The 24,156-nt window shown below is 36.0% G+C and overlaps 1 protein-coding gene across 1 annotated transcript in view; it reads right to left on the reverse strand.

Annotated features, from left to right (window-relative positions):
* IPO11 (importin 11) overlaps positions 1–24,156 on the reverse strand; it is a 208,004-nt gene that overhangs the window by 82,407 nt on the left and 101,441 nt on the right. The window contains exons 23-24 of the mRNA XM_080805105.1: positions 12,243–12,322; positions 11,750–11,830 (exon numbers count right to left, since the gene is read on the reverse strand). Coding sequence (XP_080661231.1) covers positions 11,750–11,830; positions 12,243–12,322 — 161 coding nt within the window. The remainder of the gene's footprint in view (positions 1–11,749; positions 11,831–12,242; positions 12,323–24,156) is intronic.

Raw genomic sequence — 24,156 nt, forward strand, 5'->3', positions numbered from 1 at the left:
CTGGCACAACTTCTGTGGAAACCTGTATGGAGGTTCCTCAAAAAACGTAAAATTTGGGGCGCCTGGGTGGCTTAGTCAGTTAGGCCTCTGCCTTCAGCTCAGGACATGGTCTCAAGAGTCCTGGGATCGAACCCCACATCGGGCTCTCTGCTCAGTGGGGAGCCTGCTTCCCCCTCTCCCTCTGCCTGCCTCTCTGCCTACTTGTGATCTCTGTCTGTCAAATAAATAAATAAAATCTTAAAAAAAAAAAAGAAACTTAAAATTAGAAGTACCATATGATCCAGTAATTCCACTACTGGATCTTTACCCAAAGAAAATGAAAACATTAATTCAAAAAGATATGTGCACCCTTATATTTACCGCAGCATTATTTACAATAGCCAAGATAAGGAAGCAACCCAAGCGTCTACCTAGAGACGAAAAGATAAAGAACATGTCACACACACACACACACACACACACACACACACACACACACACAGAATATTACTCAACCATTAAAAAGAATGAAATCCTGCCATGTGCAACAACATAGATGGATCTAAAGGGTATAATGCTAAATAAGTTACAGAAAAACAAATACTATATGATTTCACTCATGTGTGGAATTTAAGAAACAAAACACAGAAAAAAAAAGACAAACCAAAACAAAGACTCTTAAAAATAAGAACGGGTGATTACCAGAGGGGAGGTAAGTGGGAGGATGCGTGATATATAAGTGAAGGGGATTACGAGTACACCTACTGTGTTGAGAACTGGGTATGCACAGAACTACTGATTCATTATATTGTACCTGTGAAACGAATAGTATACTGTGTGTTAATTATTTTAAAAAGGGGGGGGCTGGCTTTTAATAGAGAAAAGTTAAGTTAGTAAAAACTATACTCACTGTCCAAAAGTCAATCTACCTGTAAGTTTATCAATACGATGAAAACAGCTTGCTGCATACATATTGCTTATATATTAAGTGAGAAATAATCTCATTTCATTTATAATACAATTATAGAGGATATCAATCATGAGCACTGATTGTCACAGGTGAAAATGCTTAAGGATGAGTGAGAGTGCTTCTTTTTATAACAATGACAGGGTAAAATTCAAGCAGAACGAGGTTTTTTGTTTACTTTTGTTTCATTTTGTAGGAAGATAGGAAGGCAGTAGTCAGGAAGCAGCAATGAGGACCAAGGAGTATTTCATGCTTCCAGCCCCACTGTTAAGAGGGAAGGAATGAAAACAGACACCACATGAGATGGTTAAGAGTACGTATTCATCTCAAGGCAGAGCCAAGTTGCCCTTAAAACTTGTAGCAATGTTTCTCAAGGGTCATTATCGACATTCTGAGTGGGACAAGGATTTATTGTTCAGGACTACTCCATGCATTGAGGGGCTTTTAGCGTTTTGGTCTCTGTTCATTATGTGCCAAGAGCATGCTCCAAGCATGATCACCATCAGATAAAACCTCCATGCATTCTGAAACATTCTGAAGGTAGGCAAACAGTACCCATGGATGACAGCATTCTCTAATTTTGAGCAGAGGTAAAGGGAATGTCTAAAGAAAAGTTAAAAATACAAAAACTTTTACAGTGGGCCAAGTATTATGCTATCCACTAAAAGATAAGAGGATAAAAGTTACCACAGTTTGACTGGTTTTAACAACAGGAAATGAAATTCAGAAAACAATTAAATCTGACCTCAATAAAGTTTATTAAAAAAACAGATTTGGGGGCGCCTGGGTGGTTCAGTGGGTTAAAGCCTCTGCCTTCAGCTCAGGTCACGATCCCAGGCTCCTGGGATCGAGCCCCGCATCGGGCTCTCTGCTCGCTGGGGAGCCTGCTTCCCTTCCTCTCTCTCTGCCTGCCTCTCTGCCTACTTGTGATCTCTCTCTGTCAAATGAATAAATAAAATCTTAAAAAAAAAAAACCAAATAGATTTGGAATAAAGATGGGGAAGATGTAGATAAGCTAGTAAACTGACTCTCAGAAGTTCATGTCATCACAAAGTCTCTATGGAAAATAAAGCCATCTGCTGAGGGCTAGACACATACTTAACTTCATTCCCTTCTGATACCCTACTATTATTACAGTATAAGAATTTTAAAGAGAAGGGGAACAATTTTAAAAGGACCAAGGAATGAGAGATGAATAGTAGAAGGTATAAAGAAGAAATTCAAAAAGTAACTGATCAGGTCACAGAGAGCTAACACCTAAGGATGAAGTGGACAGGGTGGAGAAGCAACTTGATTTATGGCATCTTTGTCATCTCCCTACCTTTCATCAAAACCCACAGAAATTAGGACCTCCTCTGGAAAAGAGGGAAACGGAAAAGCTAAAAATTAGACTGATCAAAAGTCTATTTAAGAAGCAGTTAGCCAGATATTCCCAAATCTGCATATCTGGGCAAGTGACCATCTCTCTCAGCAGGAGAATATAGTATATTATCTTTTAAGGGTCTAAAAGAGTTTCCAGATTAAAAGGGCCCAGTAGTGCCCAGTACAATCAACTACAATAAACCTGCATCAAGGCACATCACTGTAAAATTTCAAGACACTAGAACAAGAGGAAGCTACAAGCCTGGGGAGGAGGAAGAAGGCAGGAGAGTCAGCATGGCTCTGGAAAAGACTTGGACAAGTAATTTAAAGTAATAAAATAACCAAAGGGTCAATGTGTCTGAACATACTTAGCAAAGATTACTGGCAAAGAATATAGTGCATATAAGAAAATAATACTAAAAAAACTATTAACACCTAAGATTACATAAGTTTGTGCAGAAAAAGAGAAGCAATCACATATTTAGATCGTTATGACTTTCAGAATATAAATTCACTTACAGGTATCATTCAATACAAACCAGCTGTCAGTATGCATTTTCTTTATATATAAAGATATAGCTATTATTGCAGTCAAGGATCCACAAATATATCAGGGCTAAAATGGAATCTCTGTGTTCGAAAAGGTTAGGAACCATAGCTAGGGAAGATGAGGTTCTTTCTGAAAAATTATATAGGAAAATGCTATTATTAGACTTGGAGGCAGGGGTAGTGAAACAGAATCAAGACAAAATTCAGGCAGCAGAAGTGGTAAGATTTAGAAAACCAACTGAACACTTAACCAAAGGTGAAGAAGTTGTAATTACTCCTAGTTTATATGTTTGGCCAATGGTTACAACTGTGGTCCCATGAGTAATAATGAGGTTTCGTTGTGGAGGAGACATGTGAGAAATGATTATTTACACACATGACACTTTACAGTCCACTTTCCAAGGAGGATATAGCAGTTTTGACTTAAAAGCCACAGAGTTGAAATTATGACTACTTCCACTGAAGAAGGCTCCTCTGTAAACCTCTGTAAATCCTTCCAGACATTTTGATCAGCAACCAGTGCTTTCTATTCTAAACACAATTTTTACAAATGTCTAATGATTTCAGTATGAATAAACAATTTTATATATTTCAAGTGAAATGTATGTACACCCAACATGGATAAGCAGCTCCCAGAAGCAAATAACTCTAAAGACAACTGATATAATCAAAGATATTAAAGTAAGGTAATTTAAATCATAACTTATTCTTCTTGGGAGGGGAATCATTATGTTCTCAGGGATTGTAACTTGTTTGATGTGTTTTAATCAATTTAGTTTTATTCTGATGCTCAGACTATCCCATCATTAGCCAAATGGGAGCTCCTTCAAATTGATCCCTGCATCCATTTGACAGAATCCCACCTCCTCTTTCTTCTGGCACAAAGAGATCTCTCCAGTTATATCCTGAGTATCTCTTAACTAACTCTGGACTTAAGCAGCAGGAAACAATATTTACAGACCACAATCTATGTTCTGGGATATTTATTGCCACTGGATTGACAGTGCTTCTAGGTCTTCTACTTAGACAGCATTAGAATATCTATTTTCTTTTCCTGTAAATTATATAACATAAATTCACCAAATCCAACTTACATTACAGCACTTTACATAAATTCGTTGATTTTATATTTCCATCCTTCTCTTAAACTGAAAACTCTCAGATTATAATAACATTAACTTGCTTCTAACATATATAACCTTGCACATAAATACTTATGGGTTCAAAATAACTATAGAAATAATTACTAATAACAATAACACTGCTGAATGCAATTTATAATCTCCTTGTGTTTCTTTTTGTTTTGTACCCCACCAGGGATCCACATGTAAAATAGTATACATTAAAATTACTTGAAATATTCTTCTCCAATGGCTGTGGTACCAACACAATAGGTTCAAATGCTTTGGCTTGTTTTTGATCCTTAGGAACTGTTTTACTTTACTATTTTAAATCATGTAAAATATCTATTTGGCTCCAAAAAACCGAAGTAAAAAACAGATGCACATCCTGAAAGACCAACCTTCTACCCTCTCTCTGTCTTCAGCCTACATAACCACAATTATTAATTTGGCTTATTTTTCTACTGCTCTGTAGGTTGCACTCTTTAAACATAAGAAAACTCTAGATATTGGTCTTTGCTTATAGTCTCAGAATCACTCTAACACTGTATACAGAGGCTGTCTTCATTTCTTTCTAAGCTGCACAGTACTCTTCTGTGTGGCTTAATAAGCTGGGGTACCTCCAATCATCTAATCACCTATTATGAATTATTTTTTATCAGCATTTTGCTATTACAAATTAAACTACATTTTGGTTTCAATCCATCCCATATCTAAATATATTTGGAACAGACTGTTTTTCAAAATCCCTGTGAAAAAATGCAGGCTTTTAGCTGGTGTCTTGCAATCAAACCATTTTCTGGTTTTAGGCTTACATTGCAAACAAGGTGATTAACAGCATGGATCCAGGAGTCAGAATGCCGCCTACATTTATATCACAGCTCTAATACTTACTACGTTTGTGACCTTGGACAAGGTATTTACCTCTTTGTGATTTAATTTCTCATCTGTAAAATCAGGGAAAGAACAGTACTATCACTGTTAAGTTTATATGAGGACTGAATGAACTCTATGTTAGGTGCCTAGAAATGTGTAGCATATAGTAAATGCTAGTATTAGCTATTACTATTATTATTACAGAATAAATTACACCTTAAAAATATTTGTGCCATCTTAAGCCTTACCACAGTGAATGAAAGCAACCTGGCTCATTATTACTTGATAAGACCATGACAAGAGAATTTCTAAACTCCAACTGGTATGTATACACACAGACAAATTTCAAATTAAAGTGATGTTTAACAATTCAAATTTGAGTATTTTTAGAATATAATCGTATTCACCTAGATAATTTGTTCTGACTCACAAAATATAATACAGCCTATTTTTGCTCCTATTAGTTCCAAAAGCAGGCATACTTGTTTCTCTATCCAATTTTTATAACATCGTAATTTTCTGCTTCAAAGAACAAAGCAGTTACTTCCAGATACTGTCAGAAACAGGTATAACAGTGACATTTAGCCAAAAATATATTAAAAATGTTGTATGGCATACTATATTAAGAAGCAGCATCTGAGAGGTGTTAAATCTGAAAATAATGAGTTAATATTAAAAACTATTATATCTTACTGGAACTCTGAGAATAGGAAAAAGACAAAAATTTCAAGAGTTCTCTTAGCTTTCAAGCAGGCATGAAAAGACCACTGTCCTAAAACATTCTTTCATATAAAAAACAAATAATTTATTCATGATAATTAGCATACTCCTAGTATTTATCACCAATTAATCCAGTTTCTGAGATTTCAATTAAAATGTACTGGTTTAGCCACAGCAATGTTTACACAAAAATAGTGTTAAATGTTATTAGGTAGTCAATTTTTAATTCGAGTAAATATGCTATCAAAGAACTCCTGCTGGCATATCTAAAACTGGCTTAATCTGTAATTTATGTTAAATGATACAAATATCTTAATATATACTTATACGATAAATGATTTGTGCTGAAATTTTTAATAAAATATTATCAGGCACAATTAAGAAAGACCTACAATTAAGATATCACCTTCTTTCACATCGAAGGAAAAAGGAAAAGCAAAAAGGTTTTTTTCTAGTGAAGGTGTAAGGGTAGTGTTATACATTATATAAACTTGGAAATTTTCATAATAAAATTATTTTAAAAGACTGTGCTACTCTTCGGGAAAGCAAGAAAGATTTAAATATAATTAATTTTAAAGGGCCAGCTGAGATATATAATTCTTTTCTTTTTTTGATATTTTTTAAAGATTTTATTTATTTATTTGACAAAGATCACAAATAGGCAGAGAGGCAGGCAGAGAGAGAGAAAGGGAGAAGCAGGCTCCCTGCTGAGCAGAGAGCCCGATGGGGGGCTTGATCCCAGGACCCTGGGATCATGACCTGAGCCCAAGGCAGAGGCTTTAACCCACTGAGCCACCCAGGTGCCCCTGAGATAAATAATTCTTGATAAAAAATAAAGCCCTATCATTATGTAAATAGCCTGCTTAATTTTGAAATTTTAACTGATGTATTCTTAATTTTAAATAAACACTTATTTAGGAGAAATGGTCAAAAGAAGAGGAAGAGTAACTTGTTTTGTTTTTCTTAGAGCCAATAATCTTAACAACCAAATAAATTATTTGGCCTACAAGTACAGTAGCCTATTCTGCCCTGAAGAGAGATTATATAATTAGGCAACTGTTTAATTATATAGTTAGGTAAAAATAGCCAACACTTAATATTACCTGATTATACAGTAGGCATTGTTTCAAGTGCTTTATACACGTAAGCTCCTGGGATCCTCATCTCAAGTCTAGGATACAAGTCGAGTTTTCATCCCCATTCCACAGATAGAAGGTGAGGAGCAGAGATGAACCTGCTCACAGTACACAGCTGAGAAGCAGCAGCGCTGATGCTCAAACCCTAGCAGTTTCACTTCAGTCTACAGTCTTACCAACTAAGCTCTACTGCTCTCCTGCCTCTTATTGTGTGATTTTGCAAGAATATAATTAAAAAGAAAGAGTAAAAAGAAAGTATACATTCTCCTGAGGACATATCCTTAAAAACTTGTTTCATTTTTCGAATGAATTTCACAATGCCCATTTCATATGGCTCAGAACAATTTGTCTTTCAGTAGTTAATAAAAATACTACAAAAGCAGGCAGGGGAAAAAACCACTTTCAATTCAAACTTTATCTGGTAGGTGTTTAAACATAAGCAATATCTTTTCTTACTATATTAAATTTAGAATACATACATTAAATTTAACAGAGGATTTCAGATAATGCATACTTACAAATTATTAAAATTTCATGTGGCACAATCCCGTATATAACAAATGAGAGAATTTAAGCCCAGAATATATTCAAGAACTGTGTAAGTAGAAGAACTGGATGTGCAAACCGAAGTGCAGGTCAAGAGGAGAGTAACACTGGAAATGGGCAGTTCGTTTGCTTCAGCTGGCATTTCTACTGGATGTAGGCATGTGAACTGTGCAATCCTTAACATAAGAATTATGGATTCCCCTCACTTCCAAATTGCTTACATTGTATGGATTCAGAGGAAGGAGAATACATAATTTACTGAAGTTAGGATCATGGAAAAGCTTGAGGAGAAAGACACACACATGCACACACACAAATCTATACAGACAACATCAAAATGACACAACAATTTCCTCTCAAATTTCTACCATTCCTACACAGCCAGTCACTTTTTCCTCAGAATTAAGGCATAGTATTGACTCCTTATTATCTTTTCTACTTCCAGAAAATAAATTACCATCAAGACAAAAGATGAAGCTAAGATTAGTTAAGACAGATGAAGTCCTCAGTAAAATTATATATTGCCACTACATAGGTTTGGTTAAGGGAAAAAATGCATTAAAAATTCACAAGAACATTTTTGTAAACCTGTCCAATGTTACTCGTAACCTCTGCAGCTTAGAGAATACTGTGAAAATAGTGGCTCTGAGGAGTAATAGACATGTGACAGTAGACCAGGCCTCAAGCACCCAGGGTCTCTAAAAGCCACAGATTTCTGTAATTACTCCTTCAGAGACCACAGGCTTCTCTTGTAACTGGGGCTTTCATTCTCATGCTTTAACCCCTATACTAGAAAAGAAACTAAAGCATCTATGAAACTAAAATAGAGTTTTATCATATTTTACGGTATGTGCCCTATTTTTAGTTTACAACATTATCTTGGTTTAAAGTTTCTACTGTGATTTCAAATACAGAAGAGCAAAAATCAGACAGTATGGTGAAGTAAGTAATGGGTTTGATAAATGGACTTTCTGGGAAAAATCAGAATTAACCAAAGATCTTTTTTTTAAAAAATATTTTATTTATTTGACAGAGAGACAGAGAGAGCACAAGCAGGCAGAAGAGCAGTCAGAGGGAGAGGGAGAAGCATGCTCCCCACTGAGCAGAAGCCTGATGCAGGGCTCAATCCCAGGACCCTGGGATCATGACCTGAGCCAAAGGCAGACACTAGATCGACTAGGTGCCCCCAAAGATCCTTTTATTTCAACTCCTGTTAAAAGCCTTTCTGTATTGTAAGAATTCTCTTAAACCCTAAAGACATCATTCTAATATATAAGTAAATCAAGAGGGGTGCCTGGGTGGCTCACTTGGTTAAGCCACTGCCTTTGGCTCAGGTCATGATCCCGGAGTCCTGGGAGGGAGTCCCGCATTAGGCTCCCAGCTCTGTGGGGAGTCCATTTCTCCCTCTGACCTTCTCCCTTTTTATGCTCTCTCTCTCTATCTCTCTCAAATAAATAAATAAAATCTTTAAAAATAAAAATAAATAAAATCTTTAAATAAAATCATTTTAAAAATCTTAAAAAAATCTTTAAAAAAAATTTAAAAAAATAAAATCTTTAAAATGAATCAAGAATCTAAAGTATCAATTTCAACAGCAGTAATGTAGAATTCACTAAAGAATGAATACTGAGGTAAGTAATATTCATGCCCCCTACGCTATGGAAAGTACAAATATTCTTATCATCTTGCAACATACTTCTGCCTCAAGAGTGACAGGCATCAGGCCGCTCTAACCTTGTCTCCTTTGTAACTGAAAACACCTAGGTCACATACCAGTTTCCTATACTGATCTTCTTACCTAACATGATTATCTACAGCTTCAATCACTGCCATTTTGGCCAACCCTCTCAGAAAACAAACTCCTGCCCAACCCCCCCTTCAAACTAATCTTTCCACAAATGCTCTTGATTCAAAATCCCAATCCTTGTATCATCTAGAGCCATCCTCCCTTGTACTGGGTCACTTTCATCTACAAAACCGACTCCAGTCAAGTCCTCCATACTTCATCTCCACCCACAAAAGCCATCTTTTTACTTCTCAACAATAAATGCTTGTTATGGGTTGAACTGTGTCTTCCAAAAAGATATGTTGGGGTCCTAATCCCAGATACTCATGAATGTGGTTGGAAACAGGGTCTTTGCAGATGTAACTGGGTTAAGATATTATTAGAGTAGGCCCCTAATCTGTTATGGCTGGTACTCTTATTAGAAAAGAGAGATACAAAGAGAATATCATGCGCAAGGGAAAGCAGAGACTGAAGCAGTAAATGTACAAGCCAAGGAAGCCATAGCGTGATGGCAATCATCACAAGCTAAGACAAAGGCATGGAACAAACTCTCTCCAAGAGTCTTCAGAGAGAGCACGGCCCTGACAACACCTTGATTTCAGACTTCCAGTGTCTAGTGCACTGTGAGGGAGATAATTACCATCAATACTATACATTAATTTCTGTCATGTTAAGTACTTTGTTACAGTAGCCATAGCAAACATACAAAATCCTTAATTATAGGTGCCTTCCTGCCTGATCACTTTATAACTGAAAACTTAATATCAATACTAGCGGTTGGCAAACTATGCCCACACCATAATTCTGTAAATAAAGCATTACTGGAATACAGCCACACTCATCCACTTACTTATCATCTGTAACTGCTTTCAATCCTACAACAGCAGATACAAATATGTGAGACAAAGACTGCATGGCCCACAAAGCCTAAAACATTTACTACCCAGTCCTTTACAGAAAAAGTTTGCTGACCCATAACCTGTATGATGAATAAATGAATAAGGATCAAAGATACCAAATGCAACCTGCTACCAATTTGAAAGTCAAATTAATGAGCATTGTAACATGGGTATCTGGAGTTCTATATGTGCGTGTGAACAATAAACGTCTGATGAACAACATATTAAATATTATAATGCTTGAATAAATTCAAACTGATGATTACTCTTATTAGCTGTACAGCAGCTATCACAGTGGTTAATACAAAAGAAGATTTTACCATCTGCACAAACTTTACCTACTTAGTCCCCCAATATACTGTGGATTACTATGGCAAATTACAGTGATTAGTTACATACAGCTGACCCTTGAACAAGGTTTTGAAATGCACAGGCCCACATATATGCAGATTTTTTCAATATAGTACAGTACTATAAATGCATTTTCTCATGAGTTTTTTTTTTCATTTTTATCTCATGATTTTAACATTTTCTTTTCTCTAGCTTACTTTAAGAATACAGTATATAACACATATAATTTAAAAGGTATGTGTTAATTGACTGTTTATGTTATCCTTAAGACTTCAGTCAACAGTAGGGATTAATAGTTAAGTTTGTGGGGAGTCAGAAGTTAAACCTGGATTTTTTATGTGCAGAGGGTCTTTGACCTTAACCTTTGTGTTGTTCAGGGGTCAAGTGTACATTTCCTACAATGAACCTCTTTGGGCAAAGATATTATAATTTCACTGGGAGGAAATCATATAGCTTTTAAGATCTAAAGATATGCTGTGGTTTTCATAAAATAAATGCAACTTTGTTATGATAATTAACATTTCACCTAACCATCTCATGTATCTGACCATATCTGACATAGAACACAGCTAAGAAATAAAAAAAAAAGGGGGGAAGGGAGTACAGGAAGGGGTGAAACTTTTAACAGCTACATCTTCTTGCAAAGTATAAACATAAAGCACATATGTATATGTATACACATACATACATGTAAAGATATATTTCACTATATATTTATAATAACATGTTTATAAATATATATTTGATACTATTTACATCTTTAATACATAAATGTATACAACTCAGAGCCTACTCTTAATTCTACACAATTATATACAATATATAAAGATAATATATATCTTTAATCTATAAAGATATAATACATAAACATTAACTCAGATTTTACTTTATAAGGTTTTTTTAAATTTAGGTATAACTGACATAAAACATAATACTATTTTCAAGTATACGACATAATGACTTGACACTATGTTCTAAATCATACTCAGTCTACACAAGTTTTATAGTATAACTACAATGCCAATGCAAATTAAAAGTCCCACATTATAATAAAATTTCTTCCCAAAAGGAGGCTAACCAACTGGAGCAGTGGGAAGTATCACATGTCACCAATCTTTGGACAATTCGTAAACATTTTTAAAGCCTTGCTTAGAAGGTCTCAGGATGAGGTGGGGGGGAGAGCAGGGAGAGTGCACCTTGATAAGGATACCAACAGCAGGAATCTTGTCAGAAATGTGGAATCCACATTTTAAAAACATCCTCAGGAGATCTGTATGCACATTCAAATTTGAGACCCCTGGTCCAGAGGTTTATAGCAACTGATTACCACTAAAAGAAAATACTGTCTAAAAGTACTCCTCTCCTTCTCGCCAATCATCCAAACCCAAATGAACGTCCAATTTCACAAAATACAGATGGAAAACTTACAACAATATGCATTTAAAATATGACAATACCTTGAGCACTTGAACTTGACCTTCTGTAGTAATTTCCTTTAGCAGCTCACAAAAGGACTGACAGAGACCCACTGCATATGTCTGAAATTTAATCAAAAGTCAAAATATACATATATTTGCAGTATCAAAATAGGCAAAAATTAAATTTGGAACTCATTATAATCTATTTGAAAATTATATACTTAAGGTCTAAGCATATAAAGTTTCAGTTAGAACTCTTAGGAAAAGATTAGAAAGAAAAATACAGTTTACTGTATTTTTGCTGACTTCTGCAGAAATACAAGGCTGTATTTATTTATAGAGCATACATTCTGTGTTAAGTAACAGTTCATGGAAGTGCATCACATCTGCCCTACAGTGCTTTTAAAGTTTTTTTTCCCCCTTTAAGTAACAGAGGAATCTTAAAAATTTTTAAAAGGTATCTGGATTTCAAATGAGAAACAAAGTTAAGAACTACATAAATTTTTACAGTGCAAAAATTACTACACCGTACCTGTAGAAATTCTGTTGATGACAAAAAGATATAACCATTGATGATCTTAAAGCAGGTTCTGAGATTTTCTGAACTTAGTTCTGCCAATAAATTTATTTTAAAAAGGAAAGGTTAATTCAATGTTCAAAATCAGTTTAAATGAAGCAATTTATTTAAAATTAATTTATATACCCTTCTTTACAAACCTTCTGAATGCTGTTCAGACTACTGGGATATAAACAGCTATCTAAAAACTGGCATCAACCTATAACTGAGTACCTCCCCATATACCTGCCACTAGTTAAAATAATTTAGGAAAAAAATTAAGCACCCAGGTTTGTTTTTCCCCCTTTCAGAAAACAAGCACATAACCATATGAACCAAACTTTTCTTTTCTTTTCTTTTCTTTTTAAGATTTTATTTATTTATTTGACAGATAGAGATCGCAAGTAGGCAGAGAGGCAGGCAGAGAGAAGAGGAGGCAGGCTCCCTGCTGAGCAGAGAGCCCGATGTGGGGCTCGATCCCAGGACCCTGGGACCATGACCTGAGCCGAAGGCAGAGGCTTTAACCCACTGAGCCACCCAGGTGCCCCTGAACCAAACTTTTCATTTCAAACTACATTTCTAGTACCAGCACGGTAAATGACAAGTAACGGAATCATTTTACCACCACATTTTTACATGAGATTAAATGGTTCACTCAGTAAGCATTTACTGAGTGCTACTGCACTAGTATTGAATATGCTACACTACTTATGAAAAGAGTCCTTTCACACTCCAAAAACTTTTACTACCGTGTTTAGGTAATTCTCAATCCTTGGACTCATCTTCAAAACTGCTCCCCTGTAAGAATTTACACATAAAAAATATTCCTAAAAATGTAACTACCAGAATAGCATAGGAAAGGATACTGTGTTTAGCTGTTCTAGAGCAAAGCAGAAAACTATTTTATTAACTGTACATGATCAAATTTTCATAGTGTTATTTTACATGCTTTATCACATAAAATAGTACAACAGAATACAAATCTTATGTGTATAATTTACAGATCAAAACATGACCCCAAAATATCCATATCTAAAATGCAATTTTAGATATGTTGTTAATATTTTCAAAATTCTCTTCACTTGCAATAGGACATATTAAAAAAAGATTTTTGTTTTCCTGATGAAATACTGACCTAGGCTCTAGCTTGTAAATAACTCCTATCCTACTACAGTAAGAAGACATTCTCTTCAGATAAGAATTCCCCATACACTTTTACAAGAAAGGGAAAATCTTACTCCTTGCTCAAAATGTCTTTTTTTTTTTTTAAAGATTTTATTTATTTATTTGACAGACAGAGATCACCAGTAGGCAGAGAGGCAGACAGAGAGAGGAGGAAGCAGGCTCCCCACTGAGCAGAGAGCCAGATGTGGGGCTCGATCCCAGGACCCTGGGATCATGACCTGAGCTGAAGGCAGAGGCTTTAACCCACTGAGCCACCCAGGCACCCCTCAAAATGTCTTTTAAAAGCACACATATACTTTAGGATTCAAAGGAGTAATTAAAAATGAAAACTGTGGAAAGGATAGGGATGAATCAACTTGTTACCGTGCTAATGAAAGACATAAAAAGAAATAATGAAGGCTGTCATATAAATATTTTTCACATGAGAAGATGAAATCTAAGGGTAAATGAGCAAGGCTTTATACTGTATAAAGTTATTGGCAGGAAAATTCAGTGCCTTCTTTTCCTCCAGCAGAAAGTTCAGTCAAGTTTGGACTTGTGTACACTCTTTAGCAGGCCAACACTGAAGAGCAGACTGGAAATGACTGTGATAAGCAAGAATAGTCTTATTCAAGTGAGAACTTAAAATGGCTACACACCAGGCATGTATAATTTCTAAAACACTGCCATCTCAACTTTTATCAATATAGTATTTAAGAAGAACTGGTTTCAAAAACCACAGTGTCTCTATTTGCTGATACTTTATTTGCAGATACTTTAAGAACTATTCCTGGATCCATCTACAGAAGCAAATACTCAAGTGACTAGGTCATGTCAAACTGTTTTCCATGTCTCCATCATGGCAAGGTTAGCCTTTACTCAATTTTCTAGGGCATGCTATCATGCCTAACTTAAAGTACAGTGAATATTGTTCATTATATCCATGAGTTCCTAGTGAGACTGAGGAATACGGTCTGGTTTAGCATCAGAAGGAGCTTTACTTCAAGATGCAAGAGATCTGTATTTACATTCAGACCCTGTGAATAACTTAAACCAAATGCTCTCAATCAGGGGCTACTGCCTCTTACAAGACATCCGGCAAGGTCTGGAAACAGGCTGTTACAACTGGCATCTAGTGGGCTGAGGTTAAGGAGGCTATTAACCTTCCTACAATGTACTCGACAGCCCCTCAAAACAAAAAATTATCTGATCCAAAATGTCCATAGTATCCAGATTGAAAATCCCTAATTTAAGTGATCAAGTTTTTCTTTCACAGCCTATGAATGAACTCAGAGGCAAATCTCTGGCCCAAAGTAACTAATTATACTGAGCACATATGATTTATATCTATTAGTCTAATTAAAACTTTTATTCTGTGAATTCTTTTTTCTCCCTCTATTTCTTTGTTCCTGTAATCTGTACTTTCATATTACATTTTATTTATTTCCTTAAAGTCTCTGTAATGGGGCAGAGAGAACAAATTACTAAAATACGTTAAAGAGCTTCAATAGGAATCTACATTTAACCATACTATTTAATTTTATGTTGGGAAAGGACACTATCATCATTTCTCCTTTTATTTCAAATTCTGATAATATAGGAGGACTAAAATGTTTAAAAGACCCTACAACATCATGAAGACAGATAGGGAACAGCCCCTTCCAAATCAGATAAAAAGTTAACAGCAGAAAAATTTCACTGGTCAAGGAACATTAGTTTGACATTTATAACAACATTGACAAGAAACAGTCAGCTATCTTCCAAGTAATGAGAATACTAAGTACATTAACATTATAAAACAGATTTAAATGATTTTAAAAACAAGCCCTGAGAACTAAGTTAATCAAAAATTATTTTTGGACAGAAGCAAGATGGCCTAAGAGTAGCAGACTGAAATGACACCAGGTCCCAGAAGTTCAGCTAGATAGTTACCAAACCATTCTGAACACCTACAAACTCAACAGGAGACAGAAGAAAAGAAGAGCAGCAATTCTAGGAACAGAAAATCGACCACTTTCTGAAAGTAGGACTTACGGAGAAGTGAATCTGAAGCTGCAGGAAGAGAGACCATGACGGGGGGGGCGGAGGGGGGCTGGATCCTAGCAAGCGGTGGAGCAGTGAAGCACAAAATCAGAACTTTTAGAAGTCTACTCCACTGACGTCGCTCCAGAGGCTAAGCAGGGGTGGACCCCTCATGGGGACAGTGAGGTCAGGGTCCCATGGGTCATAGAAAGATAGGGGGTGTCTGAGTGTGGCAGAGCTGCCAGGTATCAGGGCAGGGAAGCTGACTAAAGAGACAGAGCCCAGGAGTGAGCGTTCATATTGGGGTAACCTTGAACTGTGATTAAAGGCACAGTCGGGCCACTGCACTTCGAGCAGGGAACGCACAAGTGGCAGATCCAGAAAACCCCCCCCCTCCCTCCTCTGGGAGAAGCGGTGCAGGAGCATGGGGCAGGAATCTGATGGGTTTGGAGACTCCAAACGGGTCTGAGCGCCAGAGACAGAAATGCTTGGTCACAGGCTGGGTGAGTACGAAGTACCGTGGAGACTGGGGAGACAGGAGGGATTGACTGCTTTTCTCTGAAGGTACGGTGAGGAGTGGGGGCCCAAGCTCTCAGCTCCTCTGGGCCGGAAATTGGTAAACCGTGATTTTCATTCTTGTCCTCCAAAGCTCTACGGAAATCGTTCAGGGAACAAAAGCTACTGAGAGCAAACCTGAGCAGATTCCTTAGCCTGGCCCCTGGCAAAGGCAGTGCAATTCCGCCTCAGGCAAAGACATTTGAGAATCACTGCAACAGGCCCCTCCCCAAGAAGATCAGCAAGAATATCCAGCCAAGGACAATCTCACTGATCAACAACAATAGTGGAATTTCAGAGCTAGGGGGAAGCAACGCACAGAATTCATGGCATTTTCCCCATGATCCCATTAGTCTTGCCAAGTTAAATTTTTTAAATTTTATTTTCTTTCTTATTCTATTTTTTGTTTAACTTTTCCTCTTTCCTCTTCTAACGTTTTTTAACTAGTTCATCTTAACAATACCTTTCTAAAAAAAATCTTTTTAAACCTTCATTGTTATAGTCATATTTTATCCTTCATTATATTTAACCTTATTTTTTGTACACATATAGGGTTTTTCCCTTTAAAATTTTGGGATACAATTTCTTCTAATAGATCAAAAAATACCCTAAATCTAGCACATGGCTTTGTTCTAGCCTCCAGTCTGAGCACATTCTCTCATCCATTGTTTTTTCTTTTTGAAACCAACTTATCAATGCCTTTCTTAGAATTTTTTTTTAATGTTCATCTTTATAGTCATATTCCATCCCTACATTGGGTTTACCCTTATTTTTATATATACATAAGTTTTTCTTTCTTTCAAATTTTGGAAGCTAGCTTCTTCTAAGAGACCAAAATACACCCAAAATCAAGTGGGTCGCTCTGTTCTATTCACTAGTCTAATATATATATGAATTTTTAAAATTTTTTTAAATTTTTATTTCCTTTTCCCCCCTTTCTTCTCCCCTTGGTTTTGGGTCTCTTCTGATTTGATTAGCAAACAATTTCTGGGGTCATTGCCACCCCTTTAGTATTTTATTCTCTTGTTCATATCATTTATTTTTATCTTGATAAATTGACAAGGCAGAAAAAACACAAAAAAAGAACAAGAGGTAGTACGAATGGCTAGGGAACTAATCAATACAGACATTGATAATATGTCAGAACTAGAGTTCAGAATGACGATTATCAAGGTGTTAGCTGGGTTCGAAAAAGACATGGAAGATATCAAAGAAAACCCTTTCTGGAGAAATAAAATCCCTTTCTGGAGAAATAAAAGAACTAAAATCTAACCAAGCTGAAATCATAAAAGCTATTAATGAGGTGCAATAAAAATGGAGGCTCTTACTGCTAGGATAAATGAGGCAGAAGAGAGAATTAGTGATATAGAAGACCAAATGATGGAGAATAAAGAAGCTGGGCAAAAGAGAGACAAAAAACTACTGGACCATGAGGGGAGAATTCAAGGGATAAGTGATACCATAAGACAAAACAATATTAGAATAATTGGGATCACAAAAGAAGAAGAGAGGGGCAGAAGGGATATTGAAGCAAATTATACCAGAGAATCTCCCTAATATGGCAAAGGGAACAAGCATCAAAATCCAGGAGGCACAGAGAATACTCCTCAAAATCAATTAAAATAGGTCCACATCCTATCATCCAATAGTAAAACTTACAAGTCTTAGTGACAAAGAGAAAATCCTGAAAGTAGCTCAGGACAAGAGTTCTGTAATATACAATGGTAGAAATATTAGACTGGCAGCAGACTTATCTACAAAAACCTGGCAGGCCAGAAAGAAATGACATGATATATTCAGAGCATTAAATGAGAAAAATATGCAGCCAAGAATACTATATCCAGCTAGACTACCACTGAAAATACAAGGAGAGATAAAAAGCTTTAAGGACAGAAAAAATTCAAAGAATTTGCGGGGTGCCTGGGTGGCTCAGTGGGTTAAGCCTCTGCCTTCGGCTTAGGTCATGATCCCAGGGTCCTGGGATCGAGCCCCGCATCAGGCTCTCTGCTCAGTGGGGAGCCTGCTTTCCCCTCTCTTTCTGCCTGCCTCTCTGCCTACTTGTGATCTCTGACTGTCAAATAAATAAATAAAATCTTTTAAAATAAAAGAATTTGCAAACACCAAACCAGCCCTATATGAAATATTGAAAGGGGTCCACTAAGCAAAGAGAGACCCTAAAAGTAGTAGCTCAGAAAGAAACAGAGACAATATACAGTAACAGTCACCTTACAGGCAATACAATAACACTAAATTCATACCTTTCAATAGCTACCCTGAATGTAAATGGGCTAAATGCCCCAATCAAAAGACACAGGGTATCAGAATGGATTAAAAAACAAGACCCAGCCATATGCTATCTACAAGAAACTCATTTTAGACCCAAAGGCACCTCCAGATTTGAACTGAGGACATGAAAAAAATTTACCAAGCTAATGGACATCAAAAGAAAGCTGGGATGGCAATCTTCATATCAGATAAATTAGATTTTAAGCCAGAGACTATAATAAGAGATGAGGAAGGACACTAAATCATACTTAAAGGGTCTGTCCAACAAGAAGATCTAACAGTTTTAAATATCTATGCCCCTAACATGGGAGCAGCCAACTATATAAACCAATTAATAACAAAATCAAAGAAACACATCAACAATAATACAATAATAGTAGGGGACTTTAACACCCCTTCACTAAAATGGACAAATCATCCAAGCAAAAGATCAACAAGGAAATAAAGGCCTTAAATGACACACTGGACCAGATGGACAGCACAGATGTATTCAGAATATTCCATCCCAAAGCAACAGAATACACATTCTTCTCTAGGGCACATGGAACATTCTCCAGAATAGATGACATCCTGGGTCACAAATCAGGTCTCAACTGGTACCAAAAGATTGGGATCATTCCCTGCATATTTTCGGACCACAATGCTCTGAAGCTAGAACTCAATCACAAGAGGAAATTTGGTAAGAACACAAATACATGGAGGCTAAAGAGCATCCTACTAAAGAATGAATGGGTCAACCAGGAAATTAAAGGAGAACTGAAAACATTCATGGAAACAAATGATAATAAAAACACAATGGTTTAAAATCTGTGGGACACAGCAAAGAGAGTCCTAAGAGGAAAATATGTAGCAATACAAGCCTTTCTCAAGAAACAAGAAAGGTCTCAAATACACAACCTAACCCTACACCTAAAGGAGCTGGAGAAAGAACAACAAAGAAAGCCTAAACCCAGCAGAAGAGAAATAATAAGGATCCGAGCAGAAATCAGTGAAACAGAAACAAACAAACAAACAAAATAGAACAAATCAACGAAACTAGAAGGTGGTTTTTTGAAAAAATTAATAAGATTGATAAACCCCTGGCCAGACTTATCAAAAAGAAAACAGAAAGGACCCAAATTAATAAAACCATGAATGAAAGAGGAGAGATCACAAGCAATACAAAAGAAATATAACTATAAGAACATATTATGAGCAACTCCACGCCAGCAAATTTGACAATCTGGAAGAAATGGATGCATTCCTAGAGACATATAAACTACCACAACTGAACCAGGAAGAAATAGAAAACCTGAACAGAACCATAACCAGTAAGGAGATTGAAGCAGTCATCAAATATCTCCCCAAAAAACAAGAGCCCGGGGCCAGATGGCTTCCCAGGGGAATTCTGCCAAACATTTAAAGAAGAATTAAGGGCACCTGGGTGGCTCAGTAGGTTAAGTCTCTGCCTTTGGCTCAGGTCATGATCTCAGGGTCCTGGGATCGAGCCATGCATCAGGCTCTCTGCTCAGCAGGGAGCCTGCTTCCCCCTCTCTCTGCATGACTCTCTGCCTACTTGTGATCTCTCTCTCTCTCAAATAAAAAATAAAATCTTTTAAAAAAATTAAAGAAGAATTAATACCTATTCTTCTTAAACTATTCCAAAAAATAGAAATGGAAGGAAAACTTCCAAACTCATTTTATGAGGCCAGCATTACCTTGATCCCAAAACCAGACCAAGAACCCAGCGAAAAGGAGAATTACAAACTAATATCCCTGATGAACACAGATGCAAAAATTCTCACCAAAATACTAGCCAACAGGATCCAACAGTACAAAAATAAACTCAAAATTGACCAAAGACCTCAATGTGAGAAAAGAATCCATCAAAATCTTTGAGAACACAGGCAACAACCTCTTCAACCTCAGCCGCAGCAACTTCTTCCTAGAAACACTGCCAAAGTCAAGGGAAGCAAGGGCAAAAATGAACTACTGGGACTTCATCAAGATCAAAAGCTTTTGCACAACAAAGGAAACAGTCAACAAAACCAAAAGACAACTGACAGAATGGGAGAAGATATTCACAAATGACATATCAGAAAAAGGGCTAGTATCCAAAATCTATAAAGAACTTATCAAACTCAACACCCAAAGAACAAATAATCCAATCAAGAAATGGGCATGAACAGACATTTCTGCAAAGAAGACATCCAGATGGCCAACAGACACACGAAAAAATGCTCCCCGTCACTCGGCATCAGGGAAATACAAATCAAAACCACACTGAGATACCACCTCACACCAGTCAGGATGGCTAAAATTAACAAGTCAGGAAACGACAGATGTTGGCCGGGATGCAGAGAAAGGGGAACCCTTCTACACTGTCAGTGGGAATGCAAGCTGGTGCAGCCACTCTGGAAAACAATATGGAGGTTCCTCAAAAAGTTGAAAATAGAGCTACCCTATAACCCAGCAATTGCTCAACTGAGTATTTACCCTAAAGATACAAATGTAGTGATCCATTGGGGTACATGCACTCACATGTTTATGGCAGCAATGTCCACAATTAGCCAAACTATAGAAAGAACCTAGATGTCCATCAACAGATGAATGGATAAAGAAGAGGTGGTATATATATACAATGGAATACTATGCATCCATCAAAAGTAATGAAATCTTGCCATTTGCAATGATGTGGATGGAACTAGAGGGTATTATGCTAAGAAAAATAAGTCAATCAGAGAAAGACAATTATCATATGATCTCTATGATATGAGGAATCTGAGAGGCAGGGTGGGGGTTTGGGAGGTAGAGAAGGAAAATATGAAACAAGATGGGATCGGGAGGGAGACAAACCATAAGAGACGCTTAATCTCACAAAACAAAGGGGGTATGGGGGGAGGGAGAAGGTGGTTGGGTTATGGACATTGGGGAGGATATGTAATATGGTGAGGGTGGTGAAATGTGTAAGCCGGATGATTCACGGACCTATACCCCTGGGGCAAATAATACATTACATGTTAATAAAAATAATTAATTAAAAAAGTGTCTTTTAGTGATATCTTCTGGTTCTACTTTAAATTCCTCTGGTTCTACTTACATTTAGGAAAAAGGATATAAAATGAATTTTAGCCTTGTATTTATTCACAATTAACACCTTAAAAATCATTAACTTAAACATCTAAATAGCATTCAATATTGTTGGTTTTACATATTTTAAATGAAAATGAGAAAATACCTGCAAAAGCTTTATTTCTACTTACAAAAATATTTGCTATCATATTTGGTAAGTAAATTTAAAAATCATGGATATAATGACAAAGAATATGTTTTCACTGATAAGAAAACTAAGTATTCCTTTTGATCTATATTCTTAAAAGATTAAAATCAATATTCTGGTTATATTTCAAAATAAATCCTAAAGCTCGTATGAAAGAATGTATATGCAAAATGCTACATATAAAAATTAGTTTTGTGATACTCAAGAATAAAGGTAACACTGCTGTCAAGGTATACTAAACATGCACAGGTATAATGTGCAAACAGAATTTCCTATTTTCAAAACAAATATACATACCATAATGCATAAAACAAATTATATACAGTGTTCGTTTTCAAAGAGAAAAGCAGGAAATAAACTAATTTACTAGCATCCATATAATCTATATGCACTGCTACTATCTGTAAAATACAGAATTTTTTAAATTTTTGAATATTAAAAAAAGCTTAAACCAAATTATCAATTATCACGAGGATGAAATTTCACTAGTTCTTGCTTTAGTTAAGTAAAAATCCTTCAGATACTGTGGTTACTTTTTCTTTTAAATTAGCAGTAATATTAACATATATGATTGCAAAACAAATAATCTTTACTAAAATGCACTATAAAAAAATAATCTTTACTATGTGGCAGACACTGTTTTTTTAAAAGATTTATTTATATTATATATAGAGAGAGCACGTGCACGTGTGCATGCTCATGCAAGCAGGGAAAGGACCAGAGAGACGGGCAGAATCTCAAGCTGACTCCCCACTGAGGGTGGAGCCTGATGCAGGGTTTGATCTCATGACCCTGGTATCATGACCCGAGCCAAAATCAAGAGTCAGATGCTTCACCAACTGAGCCACCCAGGTGCCCCACCAGACACTGTTCTAAACACAGAGAAGTCCTTACTGATTCATCAGGTCTATGCATCAACTACAGAGCTTTCTATGGTTAAACTGTACTATGGTGCTTACCCAAGTCTATACTCAAAATAGTGTCATAGAGTCTTAGTAGTCAATGCTTTTTGTTTAAGTCTCTTTTTTCCTGTCTACCAACCCTTCTCCTGTTATACTGTAAAGGTCAGGCAGGTTGAATTTGGGGTTAAATAACACAGGCAAAGTGACATCACTGTATAAAGTCACCCATAAGTGAAAATGGCTGAATCCTATTCATGACAAAGTTGGCAATGGCTCTGGATGAGGTTTCTATTCCTAGGTCAAGCACAAAGAAACACTGTGGATTAATCAGAATAACACCGTATTTGGTGTCCAGGTTAGGAAGAGTAGAACTAAAAGGCCTTCAGCAGAGAGTTAAGGGAAGTGAAAAGGATAATTTCCAATCTCATTCCCTGTGGTTTCTTAAAGACAGATAAAACTTTTTTAGGAGACCAGCAACAAGCAACTGGTCTATTGTCACAGTCTTCATCTTTGGGAATTTTTTGAACAATTTTATAGGGATACTAGATGATAAATGGCAAGTGGCTCTTTATTACAAAACAGATGGTATTTTGCTTATTATTTGAGAGCTGTTCTGGATAATGGAGTAAAATAATAGAAAATCTGAGAAAATGTGAAGGACTGATTACCATATCTACCTACCCACTGTGAACATCCAGCAAATGAGATGTTTTCTAATTAGTTATAATAGTGTTTTAGTACACATATGTTGATCTGTCAAAAAGTTAATCTACTTTTCTGGTTTATCATTATAACTCAGTAATATTTTGCCTCTAATAAAACTACTCACTACAATGAATTCCCAGAAAAAAAACAGTCTTAAGATATTGCTGTAAATGCCCTCCCTGATAATATTTAGTCAGTAGACACAAAGTTCTAATGAAGGAATTAAAGTTGCTTCACGGATCACTCTTAAAGAATGGTTACTATGAATGCAAAAAACTTAATTTTTACATTTTATAAATAAATGATAGTATTCTTCAGATTGAAAAAGAATTGTAAAGGTGAGTAAACTGCATTATATACAATCTTTATATTACTTTACTTTATATTTACTTTACTTTATATTTTTATATATATATTTATATATTTACTTTATATTATATTTACTTTACTTTATATTTACTTTATATTTACTTTATATTACTTTCCTTTTATTACTTTATATTACTCCATGGGTTTAAATGTGAATCTCTACTGGTAAAATCTCTCACAAAACAACTCTATAAACAAAATATTGTGTTTTTTAAAAATGCAAGGAATTATATACTTGTGAATGGTAGGCGACATATAACAGGAAAGTATTCCCTAGCATTAATTATCAACAGAATACATGTTCAGATTGTAAAAACAAAACAAAATAAAAAACGATTTAGAACTCATCCAAGGTGGCCAAAAGAGACTAAAGCCCCACTCCTAGCAGTGTCCAGTTCTCCCATGTACCACAAATGATGGTTTTAGAACATTACTCATGATTTTGCATGTCTATACATCAGTACTACTTAAAGAAACAATAAATATAATTTGCCAATATTTAATAGTCTTCATGCTGTTGGTGCCTTAGCTAAATCAGAAATATGTAGAGTTCATCTGTGAACAAGTGACAGCATAAAATCATTTTGTAAAGGAACTGGATAATACCATGGTATACAGAAGCAGCTTT

Source organism: Martes martes (genome assembly GCF_963455335.1).
Source record: "Martes martes genome assembly, chromosome: 5".
Lineage (NCBI taxonomy): Eukaryota > Metazoa > Chordata > Mammalia > Carnivora > Mustelidae > Martes > Martes martes.